The sequence below is a fragment of the Nansenia antarctica genome (assembly GCF_963989245.1).
Source record: "Nansenia antarctica genome assembly, chromosome: 9".
NCBI lineage: Eukaryota > Metazoa > Chordata > Actinopteri > Argentiniformes > Microstomatidae > Nansenia > Nansenia antarctica.
In genome coordinates, this window is record NC_137679.1 from 3,647,948 (window position 1) to 3,665,447 (window position 17,500).

The 17,500-nt window shown below is 43.7% G+C and overlaps 2 protein-coding genes across 2 annotated transcripts in view; one reads left to right on the forward strand and one right to left on the reverse strand.

The window, feature by feature from the left end:
- The window catches only part of hsd17b12a (hydroxysteroid (17-beta) dehydrogenase 12a), a gene marked incomplete at both ends in the record, with an annotated part of 24,568 nt that extends 13,663 nt beyond the window's left edge, over window positions 1-10,905 (reverse strand). Inside the window, one exon of the mRNA XM_080539161.1 lies at window positions 10,728-10,905. Coding sequence (XP_080395287.1) covers window positions 10,728-10,905 — 178 coding nt within the window. The remainder of the gene's footprint in view (window positions 1-10,727) is intronic.
- The window catches only part of LOC308165161 (NACHT, LRR and PYD domains-containing protein 12-like), a 436,373-nt gene that overhangs the window by 263,374 nt on the left and 155,499 nt on the right, over window positions 1-17,500 (forward strand). The window lies entirely within an intron of this gene.

Sequence of the window (17,500 nt, forward strand, 5' to 3'; positions counted from 1 at the left end):
ACAGAGTCAAAAAGTGAAGAGAGAAATAGCAGATTCCCTGGTTATTTTTAAACTCCCCCCCCCCCCCTCCTCCTCCTCCTCGTCTTAAGAATGAAATGCTCCTCGGCAGAAAAACCTCAACGGGTGCAGGCTGCAGCACATTAGCAGCTGAGAGAGAGAGAGAGAGAGAGGGGGGGGGGGGGAGAGAGAGAGGGAGGGAGGGAGAGAGGGACAGAGAGACAGGGAGAGGGAGGGAGAGGGACAGAGGGAGAAAGAACCAGAGAGAGAGAGAGAGAAAGAGACAGAGAGAAGGAGAGGGAGAGACAGAGGGAGAGACACAGAGAGAGAGAGAGAGAGAGAGGGAGGGAGAGAGAGAGAGAGAGGGACAGAGAGACAGGGAGAGGGACAGAGAGGAAGAAAGAACCAGAGAGAGAGAGAGAGAGAGAAAGAGACAGAGAGAAGGAGAGGGAGAGACACAGAGGGAGAGACACAGAGAGAGAGAGAGAGAGAGAGAGAGAGACAGAGACAGAGAGAGAGAGAGAGAGAGAGAGAGAGAGAGAGACTACACTATAGAGCAAGAGAGTATAATACACTCCACTGCAACACAGCAAGGCTGTAGTGGACAATGGCCGAATGGTAAAATAAAATACACTATCCTGTAAACTCTGTGTGCCGCCCGCAATGTCTTCAAATTTCCCAAGATTTACACAAATGTTGCAGTAATGTGTGTCGATTAGCTCGATTTAGAAAGTGAGCTATTGTGGGCAACTGTATATGTATGTCCACGTCAGATAAGCCAAGCAATAGAGCAAAGAGCAAAGTGGCAGACAGTGAGCTCAGGAAAACACTGATATACCTCATATCTATGGCTCTGAGCTATAGGAGCTGTACAGTGAGCTGTACACTACACAGTTTGAATTCAGGAGACTGAACACAACCAGTGGCATTTCGCCATTCACCACCCAACCAGCAGATGGCGCTATGGTGAGAATTAAGCTTCACCCTCGTCATAGCTGCGTTTTCATATCCTACCACAAGCAAAAGACAATACTTTTTTTCCCCCTTTTATATATATATATATATATATATAGTTAACATTCACATCTTTTTAAATTTTCCTTGAGCAAGGAAATGATCTGAAATTAGTGAAAATTGCTATTTTCCGCAGATGGCTGGTTGCCTCTCAGTGCTACTACTTGTTCTATGATAGTTGGGCCGATCCTATTCGGCCCCTCTCTGTCAATGAAACGCTATAAGTGGGGGAAATGGCTGTGTGTGCACATGCTCAAAATATTCCTCATTAGACGGCGGCTCTACCTCCTGCGCCACAGCCGCCCCCGCCCTCTAATGATCGCAAGGTTGGCAGATCGGCGGTTCGAGCCCCGGCTGGCCACATGTCGAAGTGTCCTTGGGCAAGACACTGAACCCCAAATTGCTGCCAGTGAGCGGGCCTAGAGATTATTGTGTCTTATGATGACTGATGGATAGACGATTCACTTACTTAGACAAAGGTATTGGTTGTAAGTCGCTTTGGATAAAAGTTGTCTATCTAAATGCCAAAAATGTAAATAAATGTAAATGTAAGCTCAAGGGGCCGAGCTGCACCGGTGGTTGCCCTAGTGGTTCAGGAAGGTACTGCATCCAGAGGACCAGCTGGTTCATGAGCTACTGTTGCCCGAGGCAGAGAGGGAGAGAGAGAGAGAGAGAGAGAGGAGAGAGAGAGAGGGAGGGAGAGGGAGAGGGAGAGAGAGGAGAGAGGAGAGAGGAGAGAGAGAGACTACACTATAGAGCAAGAGAGTATATACACACCACTGCGTAGAGAGAGGGAGAGAGATGGGGGGAGAGAGAGAGAGGCAGCTTGTTTAGTGTGTAGAAGTCTGCCAAAAAAAGTAAAAAAGTAGTCACATAGCAGTAGTCACATAGCAGTAGTCACATAGCAGTAGTCACATAGCAGTAGTCACATAGCAAGCGGTCACAGCTAAACAGACAAGCGAACATGTTGGAAATAGAATCTGCATGATCGCGCCCCGTAAGAAAGAAAAATATCCTTAAACATATTTCTTCAAAATCTTAAAATATATTCTGCTAATAGGCTTGGCTGTCTTGACGTAGGAGATTTGATGGGTATTTTGTTTGACTACATACGGTTCCCAATGGCAGGTGTGTCTGAGTAATTTCTGACAGTGCCCCCCCCCCACCCCGCCCATGTTTTGTAGCATTCCTCTCATGTCGCTTTCAACCCACCCCAGAGTTATGATTCATTATGAAACGACTTGAACTTTCTATGACTATCCTCAGGTGTGGTACATTCAGTCCTGAGAGAGCTACGAAAACATCACCCTCTCCCCTAGTTCTTACACAACCACTCCTCTCCTCCTTCAAGCAAGGTACTTTTGCTCGTAAAAAGTGAGTCTCTTTCGAGGGGGAACAAATATGACAAAAGTGACACATCACGTCACCTAAGACAATAACAACGATGGGCCGCGGGGCGAACTGGGTTCTGCTCTGACCACATTCTGATGATGTGATGTTTTAACGAGACACACGTCTTTCACTAACTAACCCGTTACATACGGCAGATGGAATCCCAGATTAGCAGATTTATTATGATGCAATAAACGTATATGTATGTATGTATGTGTGCATGCCTTCATGGAACGTTCGCGCATGTTCTAGAACGTTCATCGTTCATGCATGTTCTATATTCGATGGTTAATTGGAAAAAGGAGAAAAGGGAGGGATGGTATGTTATGGGACACTAGATGGAAGAATGGGTTGTAGGGGGGGGGGGGGGAATAAAATAAAATAAAAGAGATGGAGGGAATCTTTTAAAGCAAAGCGAGCGTATACCCCACTGCAACACAAGGGGGCTGTAGTGGACAAATGGCCGAATGAGAATGATGGAAACACTATGTTTCACAGATCACTCCGTCCATCCGCTGTACAGGAAATAAAAGACGAATAAAAGACTGAAATAGAGAGAGACACTGTGTGTGTGGTATGTGAGGGATAGAGAGAGGGAGGGAGGGGGGGAGAGAGACAGAGAGAGACAGAGAGAGACAGAGAGAGACAGAGAGAGAGACAGAGAGAGACAGAGAGAGACAGAGAGAGACAGAGAGAGACAGAGAGAGAGTCAGAGAGAGAGAGAGAGAGAGAGAGAGAGAGAGAGAGAGACAGAGAGAGAGACAGAGAGAGAGACAGAGAGAGGAAGATCTTTCAAGTGGCTTGACACCGATTTCACTCCTGCCTTCCTCCTCTTCAAAAGAAGCCATTGAGAGAAACAGAGAAACACCCGCCCGACCGATTCGGTTACGAGATGCTCCGGTGGTGGTGGTGGTGGTGGTGGTGGGGGGGGGGATAGCGGGGTGTGTACCGTCCGTACTGTCTGCTCAATGCTGCCCCATCACATTCAGAGGTATTATTGACATCCGTCCATAGCCCCCCCCCCACCACCACGGTGTAGCTGCCCCCCCCACGCCTCTGCCTCTCTGCTCTTCTGTGGGCTAAAAAAAGCACCAGTGCGAATAAAAATAGCAGCGGCGATGAGCCTCGTCTGGAGCTAGCTAGTTGCCTGCCTGCCTGCCTAGCTGCCTGCCTGCCTGCCTAGCTGCCTGCCTGCCTAGCTGCCTGTCTGCCTGCCTAGCTGCCTGCCTGCCTGCCTGCCTGCCTGTCTGCCTGCCTGCCTGCCTGCCTGCCTAGCTGCCTGCCTAGCTGCCTGCCTGCCTAGCTGCCTGTCTGCCTGCCTGTCTGCCTGCCTGCCTAGCTGCCTAACCTCCGAGGTTGTCCTAATATCCACGCTAGCAGCTAGCCTACGGTGTAGAATGCATTGCTTCCATCCGAGGTTAGGCTAGTGAAGATATGAATAGAAACCTGGTTGTGCTAGAATGCTAGCCATGCCTATATACAATACGAGTCTGAAAGAGCCTTACAAAGTAACACACCCGCTAAATTCTTCATTGTAGGAACACGTTGCAAGAAGTGCAAAGTATCGTTGTAGCATTTGACAGCATCACAGCTATGGTAACCGTTGCCAACCCCCCCCCCCCCCCCGTCCCCCCCACTCCCGTCCCCCCCAGAAAAAGCCCAATTAGGATTTTCTGTGAGGAGAGGTTGTGGTCCTTGAGTGCCCTGCTCCTCTTGTTACTGTGCTGTTATGTAATCTATCGCCCCCCCCCCCTCTCTCTCTCTCTTATCAATGAGCCACCTCTCCCCCCACAGAGGATCCAAAGACCCCCCCCCCTCCCACTCTCAAACACACAGCGCTTCAAATAGCACGAAGAAGTCACATGTTAAAAAAACAAGTCGACAGAAATACAGCTGCTTGATCGGACCAAGGGACAGAGAGGGAAAAAAACCTTCAGAGCCGCCCAAGATAGAAACATCTATATTTGGATTTTAGTTTAGAGCAAAAATAGCCTCGATAGTTTCACTTCACATCTCAACTAGAAGTGGAGAAACAAGTGCAACATTTTGGAGGGAGAACTTAATGGTTTAATGGTTAATTTGTTGCATTCTATACTACTCTATACTTCTATATTCTGTAATACTGTACACCCCCCCTGTCGGTTGGGCTCTGACCCTGTGCTAAATTGAACGATGACAATTATCATACAAGAGAATTAGGGATGCTCCGATTAATCGGCCACCGATTTAAATCGGCCGATTTCACTCCAAATGACTCGATCGGTGATCGGCAAAAATGGCCGATCGCAAAAACCGATTTTTTTTTTTTTTTTTTTTTTTTTTCCTGGGGAAGACAGATAACTGAACAGAAAACATAGGAGGACGTAACAGTATGTAAACCATGAAGGCCACGTTTATGATGTCTTTTATACAGCCATATCGACTGACTTGGGCTTCAGGCCCTAACTGGGTGATAGGCCAGACCTTTACTATGCCATAAAAATGGGTCTGCGTTTGCTTGGTGCCTAATGGATCAAAACTTTTGTCTAAAAAGCAAAAAATACTTAGGCTATCCAGTCAGTTATGTATTTAAAAAAAAATCGGTATCGGTATCGGTTGATCTTGAGGAAACAAATCGGTGATCGGTATCGGCCCCAAAAATCCAGATCGGAGCATCCCTAAAGAGAATACAGAAAATTAAGGGATTCACTTAAACAGGGGCAAACATAATAAAAATGTGTCCAAAAGATTAATCCTAAAAACACAACAATCAAAACTATGTAGAACTATGTAGACGGTGTAGTTAGTTAGCAGACATATCGGAAAGTAACATCGCTCAAACAAATGTTGCACAAAGAGATGAAACCATAAACCTTTTTTTCCCTTTTTTTTTATTCATCATCTGCAACATTGTGCAAGGTTACCCCCTCTTTGCACTACACTTATCATTTAAAAAAAGTAAAACGATAATTCTCAAACATGGGTATTTCATAACCATCGAGGGCAAGAGACAGAGACTGCCAATGGCCCCGGGCCTGAGCTAGATTACTCTTCCTGCTACGACTGGTGGATTGACGATTCACTTGCTTAGTCAAATGTACTGATTGTAAGTCGCTTTGGAATAAGGCGTCTGCTAAATGCCAAAAATGTAAATGTAAACGTAAGCCTCTCAGACTCAGCCTGACCTTGTGCTTCTCTTAAAAGGAAATCAACGCTGCTGCTCTCGAGCAAACAGACACACTGATAGAGCAGGAAAATCCTGTAGGACGGCATAGAGGACTCTGGCGTCAGGCCCGAAGCCCATACCTAGCGTGTCTGGCTGCCAAAAAGGCCACAAAGACAATAGGGCATTAACACCTAGCCTCCCCCTACCATTAACGAGGCGAGACAGGTGAAGTCAAACCAATACCCAACCTGCCAGGTGTCTCTGAGACGACTAGGAATGCTTGTGAAAGTATTTGCAGCAGGCGAGGGATGTCAGTTAAACATCCAGAACACGCACGAGAGAGGGCTCTAGTTTTCCAAGAAAAAAGGTAACCAATACCTAGAAGTATTGAAAAGACGTTTGACGACTGAAACAAACCTATCGAATGATATCGCTTGTGAAACAAAAGCTAAGTCCAAATAATGTATGTAATGCGTTTAACACCGCTGTGCATGGGAGGTTTAGCCTTTTCACTTGAACAGGACTCATTCAAACTGTGACTATTAACCAATCTGGCAGAGTTAGAACCTCAGAACTAACCGACAACGACACTGTCGAGGTGGGGCTCCTAGAATTTGATTGACAGCTTGACAAGGTTGACCAGAAAAATGCACTGCCACTGATTGATTAAAAACGTTAGAAGATGAATCACATTTTTAGAGGACTTTTTTTTTTTCTCTCTCTCTCTCTTCATTGTCGCAACAAAGTACAAGCATGGGCTTTATATAAAAAAAGGGAAACGACAGATGGAAGACATCCTTTTAGAGAAATAAATAAATAAACGTGAGGAGTCGTGACAGTGGAGAGGGAGAGAGAGAGAGAGAGAGAGAGAGAGAAGAGAGGGGGGGAGTGGGCTCGTAGAGGGCGAACAAACAGATGCAGGGAGAGAGGGAAGAAGGGAAGGAGAGAGAGAGAGAGAGAGAGAGAGAGAGAGATGGAGGATGGAGATAGGCTGGCTAGAGAAGGAGTAGGAGAGGGGGGCTTGGAAATCAGGAGCTGCAGTTTTTACCCAGCAGCCCCGGCGCTACAGCACGTGTCACAGAGTGTGTTCGTCATATGAACGGCAGCACTCTCCCTCACCGCCCCCCGGTAGCTCCCCCCCTCCTCCCCCTTCTCTCTCTGTCAAAGCCCCCGAGCTGGCGACACACATGCACGCATAGGCTTTTTCCCCCTTCCTTAATGAAATGCTGTACCTATTCATAAAAATGATCATATATATATATAACAGACACTCTTTCTGCAGTCAAATTATATATAGCCCTCCCCAGGCCAGTATAGTATAGTACCCACAATAACAACAACCCTTAAAAAAGGAAAGATGAACATATTTGTCCACTAGCAAACAATTTCAACAACAAAAAAAAGAATAAAAAAATAGGTCCCTTGAAAAAGGAGTGACCCAAGTCGTCAATGTGACCCCTATACTGGGCTGCACTCATGAATGGAACCCTTATATAATGCTACCCTTTCCTCTCTGGAAAAAAATAAGAATGTAATTCAATGTAATTCACTTCTAAAATGAAATGACACCTCTACCCCAACACACACAGTGATGCATCAACTGACACTGACATTCATCCTTATGTAATCTTGGATGCTGTGGGCCAACCGTGGACGGTGAGGGGGGGGGGCTGTGTTATACGCTGGATCTAAGGAAGGTCTCTCTGCGTCTCGAAGCCAAATAACTAATTACACATGAAAAGAACATGGCTTGTCTCTAAAAAAAATAACGAACAACACTAACAATCTGGTCTGACATGATCAAATATGATGGGAATGACAACCCAAAATGTGTACATACATACATGCATGCATGCAGTTGATGTTAAGTACATTTATTTTGTGGTTTTTAATCTGCAATGTCTGTGTGAATGGTGTAACTGTATGCATAGCCCTTGTTGTAATGCAATGCAGACCGCAAACATACTGTACAAGCCGCGGACATGGTTGGTTCTCCGTCGACACTATAAATAGATATGCTTGCTGGATGGTGCCGGGGGAAACCTCATTGACTCAGGGGTGTAATACTCGAACCCACCACCAGGGGTCCCCTCCTCCACCACCGGAGAGGACCGCACCACAGTCTCCTCTGAGCGTCGAGGGAACCCCATTGAAATCCTCCTTGCCTTCCAAGAGGGTACACAGACAGCAGCACTGTACACATAAGGCCAATCTTAGAATTCCTGGAGAATTCACCACACATTTAATCTCATGAAGGTCTAAACTCTGAACAATTCACTGAATCAGCTGAATTATTACCTGACAAGCTGAACCGGGGGTGTGTTAGTGCTGGTCTGGGTCAAAAGCCTGCAGACAGACACTTTACCTAGAACACCAACAGCTCAAAGTAGAAGTTTATCTTTACTTTACCCCACAGATCTAGAACCACTGGCATTAGGCAGGATGAGTACACATATTAGACTAATATGGAACATATATGTATAGCCAACTGTTGTTTTTGTACAATAATGACTATAAATACTTCCCTGTTTACTTGGCGAAGAAGGAGACATCTGACCCCTTTTAAAAGTACTTTCAGGGAACTTTCTAGTAACTAACTCCCAGCACAGGCAGTCACATTGTGTTCTGCTTTGGGCACGAGGAGAGAACTTGTTGGGTGAGATGTCACTCCTCTCTCTCTCTGTCAGGACCTGAGTGTCGCAATACGAACCATGTGTACTGAAACTAGCACATGGCTAAGGCATGAGTTACACCTGCAAACATGGGACACTTTGTTCTCGAAAGCCCCCCCCCCCATCTGGTAATATCATTCTATTGCTTTTTTTTTTGACATTTTTTTTTCTTTCTTTTTGACATTTTAGCTTCTTAACCCATAACACTGTTTATTTTTTTAAATGACTGGACTTTTTAAATAGGCACTACATGTTATAAACACTGCTTTGTCTGCCTGTTTGTATTGTATGTATTAATGTATGTGACCTATGTGTGTTTTTAATGTGGAAATGTATTCTTGAGCTAAACTTCTGCCTGTCACTGTGTGACAGACAAGAAAGCTATCTGGAATCTTGCTCTATATGACAGACTAACAACATGAATAGACTTGTGGCTTCACAACTGGCATAAGCCAAATGGTTTGGCCTGGAAAACTGTATTTTGCTTTCTTTCAACTGAGATTATCCATTGTAGATGATTTTTTTTTAGTGTAGGAATGTTGCTTAATCGGTTTCCAGGAAACAGCCGAACTGAGAATTGAGAGTTTAAATGACCCAAGATTAAGCCTCCAGTTACTGTATTACACTCCTGTATATTAAAAAAAAGACCTATGAATTGAGACTGAGAGAGAGTGTGTGTGTGCGTGTGTGTGTGTGTGTGTGTGTGTGTGTGTGTGTGTGTGTGTGTGTGTCACTGCGCATGCGGGTGACAGATTGTTCAACCTGGCTGGACCTGCGCGACAGGATCTGCAAGAAAAAGGAACCACGTTCCCCATGGAGTCACCCCACCTCACCCTAATGCTGCTGCCTGCTGGCATGAAGACTTGTCACTGGAAATGTACGTGAGAGAGAGAGACGAGTCTGACTGGTACTGCTCCGAGCACTTAGTTTCAGGGAGTGGCATCATGCGTGGAGAGAGATGACACCTCCAGAACATTGAAGGACGGTGATTTACACAAAGATCCATGACGAAGAGTCGGGGGGGATCATAAACTTGCAGAATTAATAAAAAAATACAATAAAGCTATCATGCATCAATGTTGCGTTTGTATACATGCCTAGTGATCTAGTGGGAGGCAGCCCTTCAGAATGCAACGACCAATATACGTTGGAAATAGGCTAGACGGTGGCCCTACGTGGGTTATGCAAGTGTTACATTAAGGGTAGAGCCAACAGTACATTGCAATGTATGAATTGGGAAATGTCGCAATTTATGACAAATCTGACAAAGCAACGACCAACCACATAGCTATAGTGCACCAGTGTATATCGCTACCCGGAGGCACAGATACTGCAAAAGAAATGCCATTACGCAATTTGAGCAGCATACTTCCACGTATGCGACATGTGTTCGATTCCTTGGTAAGAAACGCACATGGCATCAATTGTCATCTCGTCCCCAACCCACAAACGATTTGGTACGAAAGTGCGTCATGATGCAGAGATAAACATATTATAGGCTATATGAAACAGTCCGCGTGTATAACATGGGGATTGTCATCTTGGATGAGAGGCGGGTGAGATGAGGCTATCCAGATGCTATGAGGTGCTTTGGGCAAATTGCGCAGCAAGGCACGAATGCGCTTCTGCTCCAGACGCAGTAGTATAGCCTGGTCTGGAAAGGAGACTGGAGAAGTGGGTCAAGCTAGGCCAGGGCGATTCTTAACGAGACTTTCTCTCCGCATAACGCAAAGACACAATTTAACACAATTTAAATGTCAAAAACAGCTAATATAACATATATTTGATCAAAACTAATGAACCAGTTTAAAGCACGAACTGTCTTGCCTTGAACACAAAGTAGACAACATTTTCTAGACGTGAAGAATTAAGCCAATCTGAATAACATTCAGTAGGCTACGCATTCAACCACATGATAGAAGAAGTCTATATATCGGCTGCTGTTTGAGAGATCTGCGTGATACTATAGGACAAAGATATTATAGGCTACAAAAACCACATGACAACAATTTGCACATGGTCAAAAATTGTTGCCTTTAAATTAAACTGTTGAATACTCTAACCAACGACTAAAACAAGAGATGAACCAAAATATAGGTCACGTCTTAATTAGGCATATAGGTTGGCCCTATATCATGTGGATGGGCGAATGTCGTTCAGTGTGTGCTGTCTTCAATCTCTCCCACGTACTTCAGATCTTTGAAAGTGCGCAATTTAGATAATAAGATCAAGATCAAGCCAATTTAGCTAATAAGATCATGATCACCATCAAACCACTTCCATTTACTTAACGTAGCCCAAATACACAACTGAACTTTTCTAAATGCCACAGATATCAAATTGGATGATTATGCAGGTGTTTCGGGGGTATGATAACAAAGTTTGGGTTCAATTACATAATTTGGTAATTTCTTGTTGGAGTATTATATGAGCCATCTTGCCCGCTGCCTTCCTTCTTCGTGACTTCGCAGAAATTGGTTAAAGGAATTCATGAGAACCAAACTCACCTGCCCATTTGCCCAGCTTCGGAGTGAAGAGTTGCGCGTTTCCCAGGACCCAAATCCGAACACCTAAATGAAGCTGATAGAGCACAAACAAAGATAGTGCGGCCACGGTGATGGCACCGACCCAGTAGACTGGCGTCTCGAACGCACGAAGCATGTCCTCCACGTGAAACGAATGCATGACAGTTGACTTTCAGTGAATGTGTGGAGACCCTGATTTTTAGGCAATGTGCTCTAATTTCCAGACACAACGTGAGAGTCTCTTTATAAGGAGGTTGTAGCATCACACTCCCACAACTCCCCTGAACACTAGTCGATCCCGATTTAAGCTCCCGCCCACCACCTACTCTATAGCCCTGCCAGCAAACCCACCTCCCGCCATCGATTGGCTGCGGTCGCTGTCTAACAAACAGAAACTCCCCACCCTTTGGTGAATTTACATGTCAATCACAAAGACCCATTCCCCCATTCATCCGTTTTTCTGTATGAAAGAGGGTGGGTCAAATGGGAGCAGTGATTGGGCAAAACATTACGGCAACTTCGATTGCGAGCCTCTGATTGGCTCTCGTTGGAACAGGTTTTTCGGGTTCAGTCAGGATTATGAAACCCTCCAAACCCACGCGTTCGAAAAAACTGCCCACACCACTTTATGAATGGAAGGCTGCTCCGATTGGCCGAGCATACATCTATCCACCCGCCCTCCGTTGAGCCTTTGGAAAGACGCCATTGGTTAACAAGATGTCAGTCATTGGCTTCAGTGCGCATCGTGAGTCATCCACCTATTTGAGGCAGCCTGGATGATATTATTGACCATAACAAAACCTAATAGGTACCCTGCACCAATAAAGAATGTTAGCACCATTTAAACGTATCACATCATGCCATATTAGATATGTACGCGTGGGAATGTCCCTCAATTTCTAAAACAGAGAGTCAGAGGCGCGCAAAAGAGCGTCTATCCCAAGAAAACTACATACCCCAGATTTATTTCGCGAGATTTACAGACTCGCGAGACTTGCTCCTCCTCGTAGTTAGTTTTCCAAATCCAAACAAGGAAGGGGAGATGAGATGTGTGATTATATAAACACGGAGACAGACAGTCATTGGATGTTTAAAGCTTTATTTGCATTTCAATTGCACATTTTCAGTCACGATAAGAACCCGGACATGCATATCCATATGCATATACACTATGCATCCCAAATACAGGATGACATGTTTACATGGAAGTTGTTCAGACATAGGCTATCGTTAGTGTGCTAGCTCTCCATCCAGGCATTTCCAACTGTGGAGGCTCGTCATGTTGAATTCCAGACACCCTACTGTCGCCATTCTAGCTGCCTGCTCACACAGACCCGAGACTAAACATCACATTCAAACAAACCAGAAGGGAACAAGACAATCTGACAGCCGCAATATACTCAGCACAATATACTTAGTAGGAAATTCGATTGACTTGTTATAAACTATCATCCACCTATTGGCATTCTTTGACACAAGTCAGCTGCCGAAAAAATGCGTGACAGATCATGAATGGGATGAGCCGACCTGTTCAACTGTCGAAAAGTTAACTGCCTCTAGTATTTCACCCATCAAACTCCTATTCATGCCACTGAGATCACAATTGCATCCACGAGACATTGTCCAATTTGTATTTGAAATTGTTGTATAGGTTTGATTCATATAGGATGTAACCTAAGAGAGAAATCTACATTCACATGTCACAATCTGAATTGTGTGTGTGTGTGTGTGTGTGTGTGTGTGTGTGTGTGTGTGTGTGTGTGTGTGTGTGTGTGCGTGTGTGTGTGTGTGTGTGTGTGTGTGTGTGTGTGTGTGTGTGTGTGTGTGTGTGTGGGCTATGTCAGGCACGTCAGTGGCTGTTCACACCTCCCTATCCCTCTCAGCGACCAGCCGAAAAAACAGCATTTGTTTATGAGTCATTCCTGTATATTACTCAGACGGTCAATGACTTGTCAGCCAAAAATAAGCATGATTTGAACAGCATCAGTGCTGAAAATAGCCTATCCAACAGTCTCACATTTAGTAAGGAAAGTGTATGTTATGATAACAACGGGTTTTTTGCGTAATTTCTTGCCAACATTCAAATACTACATTTAGGCTACATGACTCTCATCTAAACAGGTTCAGCAAGCACGCTTATGAGTAGGCTACACCTTGAAGTAGGTCTAGACTTACGGTGTGTTCTAACCGCCCTACAGCTTTTATACAATTGTTAACATCAAATATGCAGCAACCTCCTGATTTACAACTTCACCTGTTTTTTTTTCCTATGCAACTTTTTTGTTTGTTTGTTATTTAAACTTGTTTCATCTCACACACAAGCATGCACTATACGCGACAGAACAGAACTACGAGCCTGATATCGTGTCTCAGAAACCGATTCAGAATGACATAGTTCCTACATTTGCAATTGTCCCTTTGAGAAAGAAAATACACAATTTAAAGCGTGCAATTGCAATGTCGTGTGATATATATCACGCATTCAGAACGACAGAAAATATACTGTGGCCTGTCATCTTTAGCCCACAGTAGCGTATTTAAAACTTGTATGTGATTTATACATTTCCCGTGAAATACACAGCCCCTCCCATCCTCGCTCTTTAGCCTACTAAAAACGTATAAAAAAACATCTACAACAAGTTGCTTCCGTTTTGCCATGTGCATATAATAGTACCCCCCCCCCCCCCATTTTGAGCAGTCAGTCACTGTGTATCCTATCTCTGCTACCTATTAAAAAATAAAGCGTTTGACATTTGCTACATGTCAATCATTCATGTTCCTCTAGTCACACACGTGTGTTTAACTGCACACAGAGGGCGCGACGTTTCAGCACCGCTGGTCAGCGGACAGCGACAGCCCAGCCTCCAGCTCGGCCGCGCAGACGTGCAGAGATTGTTTCTGCTCCATAAGTTAATGCCAGTACAATTGTTTCAAATAATTGTTCTCATATTTTCCGCCATATAAAGATGGGCTGTGTGCAGGTATCTTTCTCGACCCTCCCTGCTTGCTACCATGTGCTTGAAATATTCAGACCAGTATTTCAGGTATCGAACTAATTACCATACTAAATACCACTCGACTAGACACAAGTCACACAACTATCCACTGCAATATAATTGTCCACTTCCTTGACAGCTTTCTTTTCCCGAAACTATGTTAGATGCACAATTGGCCTACTATACTAAACTAACACCTAGGCCTAGGCCTACATGATATGTAAATATTATTTTTTTCAGAGCACAATTGCTCAGACGTCACAATTTATATCTTACACTAAAATGGCCTCAGTATGCCATGACCATGAATATATATTCACACAAGTAAAGAAATATAGGAGGAAAAAGCATTCTCGAAAAACCTTACTTAGTAATTTAGCCCAAACGTGAACTCTCCAACAAGCACACTGACTCAACCGTCCTAATGTGCTATACTCTCTAACCGAAAATATACATGACTTATATCCTACACATTAGTACATTATAACACATAAACGTATAATGAACCATGTAGTAGATTGTCTTTTAAGCCGCTGTAGAATGCTGTTCAAATCAATGTCTATATGGGAACTCTCACATCCAACTGTCTGATAAACAATGACGTTAATATACAGCAGAATAGCGTGAATACATACCGTCCTTCATTCTTTCATCTCGAGTTAACACATTATATTTCACTGGAGGCATCCGACACCCATGAAGTATTTTCAGTACTATTTGGAAAGAGAGTTATAACACATTTTAACCATCAATTGAACCCTTAATCAGACAACGTAAGGCAATCACTTTTCATTTCAGACTATTTATGTTGTATCATTATCATAGCACAATGAACTGTCGCTATCGACAACGTGTCTCTCCCCTCTCATAATATATTGATAACGTAATATGTTTGGGCTTGTAAGCTCAGATTTACAAGACCACCACACTAACATACAGTGCATGAATACAAGGGTAACATTTTTAGCAAAACAGTTAACCCCACTATACAGAAGACAAAACAAAGTAAGAGTAAGAGTAATTGTTGACAAAACAATAGTTATTTTCTTACAGCATATAGCTGTTTATATGCTGTAAGTATAGCTCCTATTATAGTGAATCTCTACTCCATACATTAATTAGATGTATATTTATAGTAAGCTTTAATTCTCTGTAACAAAAGCAGAAATACACAAAACATTCTTATTGTGATTTTTTTCACCTTTGTTCTCAATTGAAACATGGCCAACCTGCACAATGCATATTGATGGTTATAGTAGCTACTTAGTGTGTCATTATACATTAATGGTGGAATGAATCTTACATTAGATTACAAATTATTTGATGCACTGGTTTGCTTTTGTGTCATGTATTACATGTTTAGAGAGCTGTAGTGCATTTTGCAAAAAGAAATGTGGGGTGTTAGCAAACGTGTTAACTGTTTAACGGAATGTCTTAACTGTTTTGAAACGTTTAATACTGTTACAAGAAATGTGCTCAAACAATTGAGAAAAACTGTAACCCCACTCTTTTTACATTGTTTGGTAGTTTAAAGCATTTGTATGTGTTTTTACGGTGTAATCACATTTTGCCATTAATGAATTTACTACTGTGTGAAATATATTTTATACAGGCATGCTACATGGCTGTGAAATTATCCATTTATTTAGTGTGGATTATTTAGTTCAGTTTATTTAGTGTGCATTATTGTCTACTTTTTCAACAAAATACAAAATACCAAAATGGTTTTGATATTGTTGAGTATTGTTGTGATATTGTTCTAAGCAACCCTAACCTTCCACACTTTCTCAGCCATTTTGACCTAACAGGATGGCAAATATAATCTGAATACACTCCTTTACTGTACATGTATTCCACTTATGTGTGTGTCCTATAGGATCGATGGCCACTGTGAAAGTGTCCATGCAGTGTCAAATTAACCCTAACCCATGTCTTCATGTTTTTGTTAAACCATGCGTTACATAAGCATTGACAGATTATAATGCGTTATAACCTGGCTCTGTTGTCTTCTGTGAAGGTGTCCGTGGCAGACAGGTGTCGGAGGAGGTCCAGGTGGGTTGTGATGGCCAGCCGCAGCGACGCCACGCTCCCTGGACCTAGAAGGTAAACACAGGTACGTTACTTCAACCTCTTGTGATGTCAGTTATGATGTCAGTTATGATGTCTGTTATGATGTCAGTGACTCAGAATACTCCTGGGTTGTTATCACAACTACTTCCTGCATGTGCCCCATCTCTCAATGAAACACACACATTAACAGATACAACACACATGCACACGTACACATACACACACACACACACACACATACATACACACACACTCACATACATACACACAGCGCATATGCTAACAAACGTGTTAACACACACATACACACGCACGCACACGCACACGCACACACACACACACACATACATACACACACACACAGTATAGGCATATGCATAGCTACACACACACTCATGTTCTCCCTCTCATATTTCCTATTTTCTGACACACACTCTCTCTCTCTCTCTCTCTCTCTCTCTCTCTCTCACACACACACACACACACACACACACACACACACACACACACACACCACCAATTGACAAATAACATCAAAATACTTTCACTGTTCTCTTTAACAAACTCTATATGTCTCTTAACATCATTTAACAAACTCTACATGTCTCTTAACATCATTTAACACACTACATGTCTCTTAAAATCATTTAACAAACTGTATATGTCTCTCAACATCATTTAACAAACTCTACATGTCTCTTAACATCATTTAACACACTACATGTCTCTTAACATCATTTAACAAACTGTACATGTCTCTCAACATCATTTAACAAACTGTACATGTCTCTTAACATCATTTAACAAACTCTACATAAAATAATTTCTGGTGTACATTCTGGTGCAATTTAGAACAGCTGTCCTAGTAATTATAACCATGTCCCAAAAAGCAATTTTTTGTCCTAAATATTGGGTAATAATCTATGTTTGTGATCTTACCTACACAAAAATAACATGCCAAATGATGATCTCTGATATGTGAAACTAAACTGTCCACCCCACCCCCCACCCCTTTCACGCACACACATTCACTTTCACTTTCACTTTCACTTTCACACACACACACACACACACACACACACACACACCCATCCACACCCTGAAACTGCTCTATAAGAATACCATTCTATGATGTACTACAAGAGACACCACGGCCTGGGTAGGGTCTAGCACCATGGCCTGGGGTGGTCCAGTGGTCTAGCACCATGGCCTGGGGTGGTCCAGTGGTCTAGCACCATGGCCTGGGGTGGTCCAGTGGTCTAGCACCATGGCCTGGGGTGGTCCAGTGGTCTAGCACCATGGCCTGGGGTGGTCCAGTGGTCTAGCACCATGGCCTGGGGTGGTCCATTGGTCTAGCACCATGGCCTGGGGTGGTCCAGTGGTCTAGCACCACAGCCTGGGGTGGTCCAGTGGTCTAGCACCATGGCCTGGGGTGGTCCAGTGGTCTAGCACCATGGCCTGGGGTGGTCCAGTGGTCTAGCACCATGGCCTGGGGTGGCCTGGGGCGGGGTGGAATTAAATGGTAAATGGTAAATGGACTGACTTATATAGCGCCTTTATCCAAAGCGCTTTACAACGGCCTCTCATTCACCCATTCACACACACATTCACACACCAATGGCGGCAAGCTACCATGCAAGGCACCGGCCCACTCACTGGGAGCAATTTGGGGTTCTGTGTCTTGCCCAA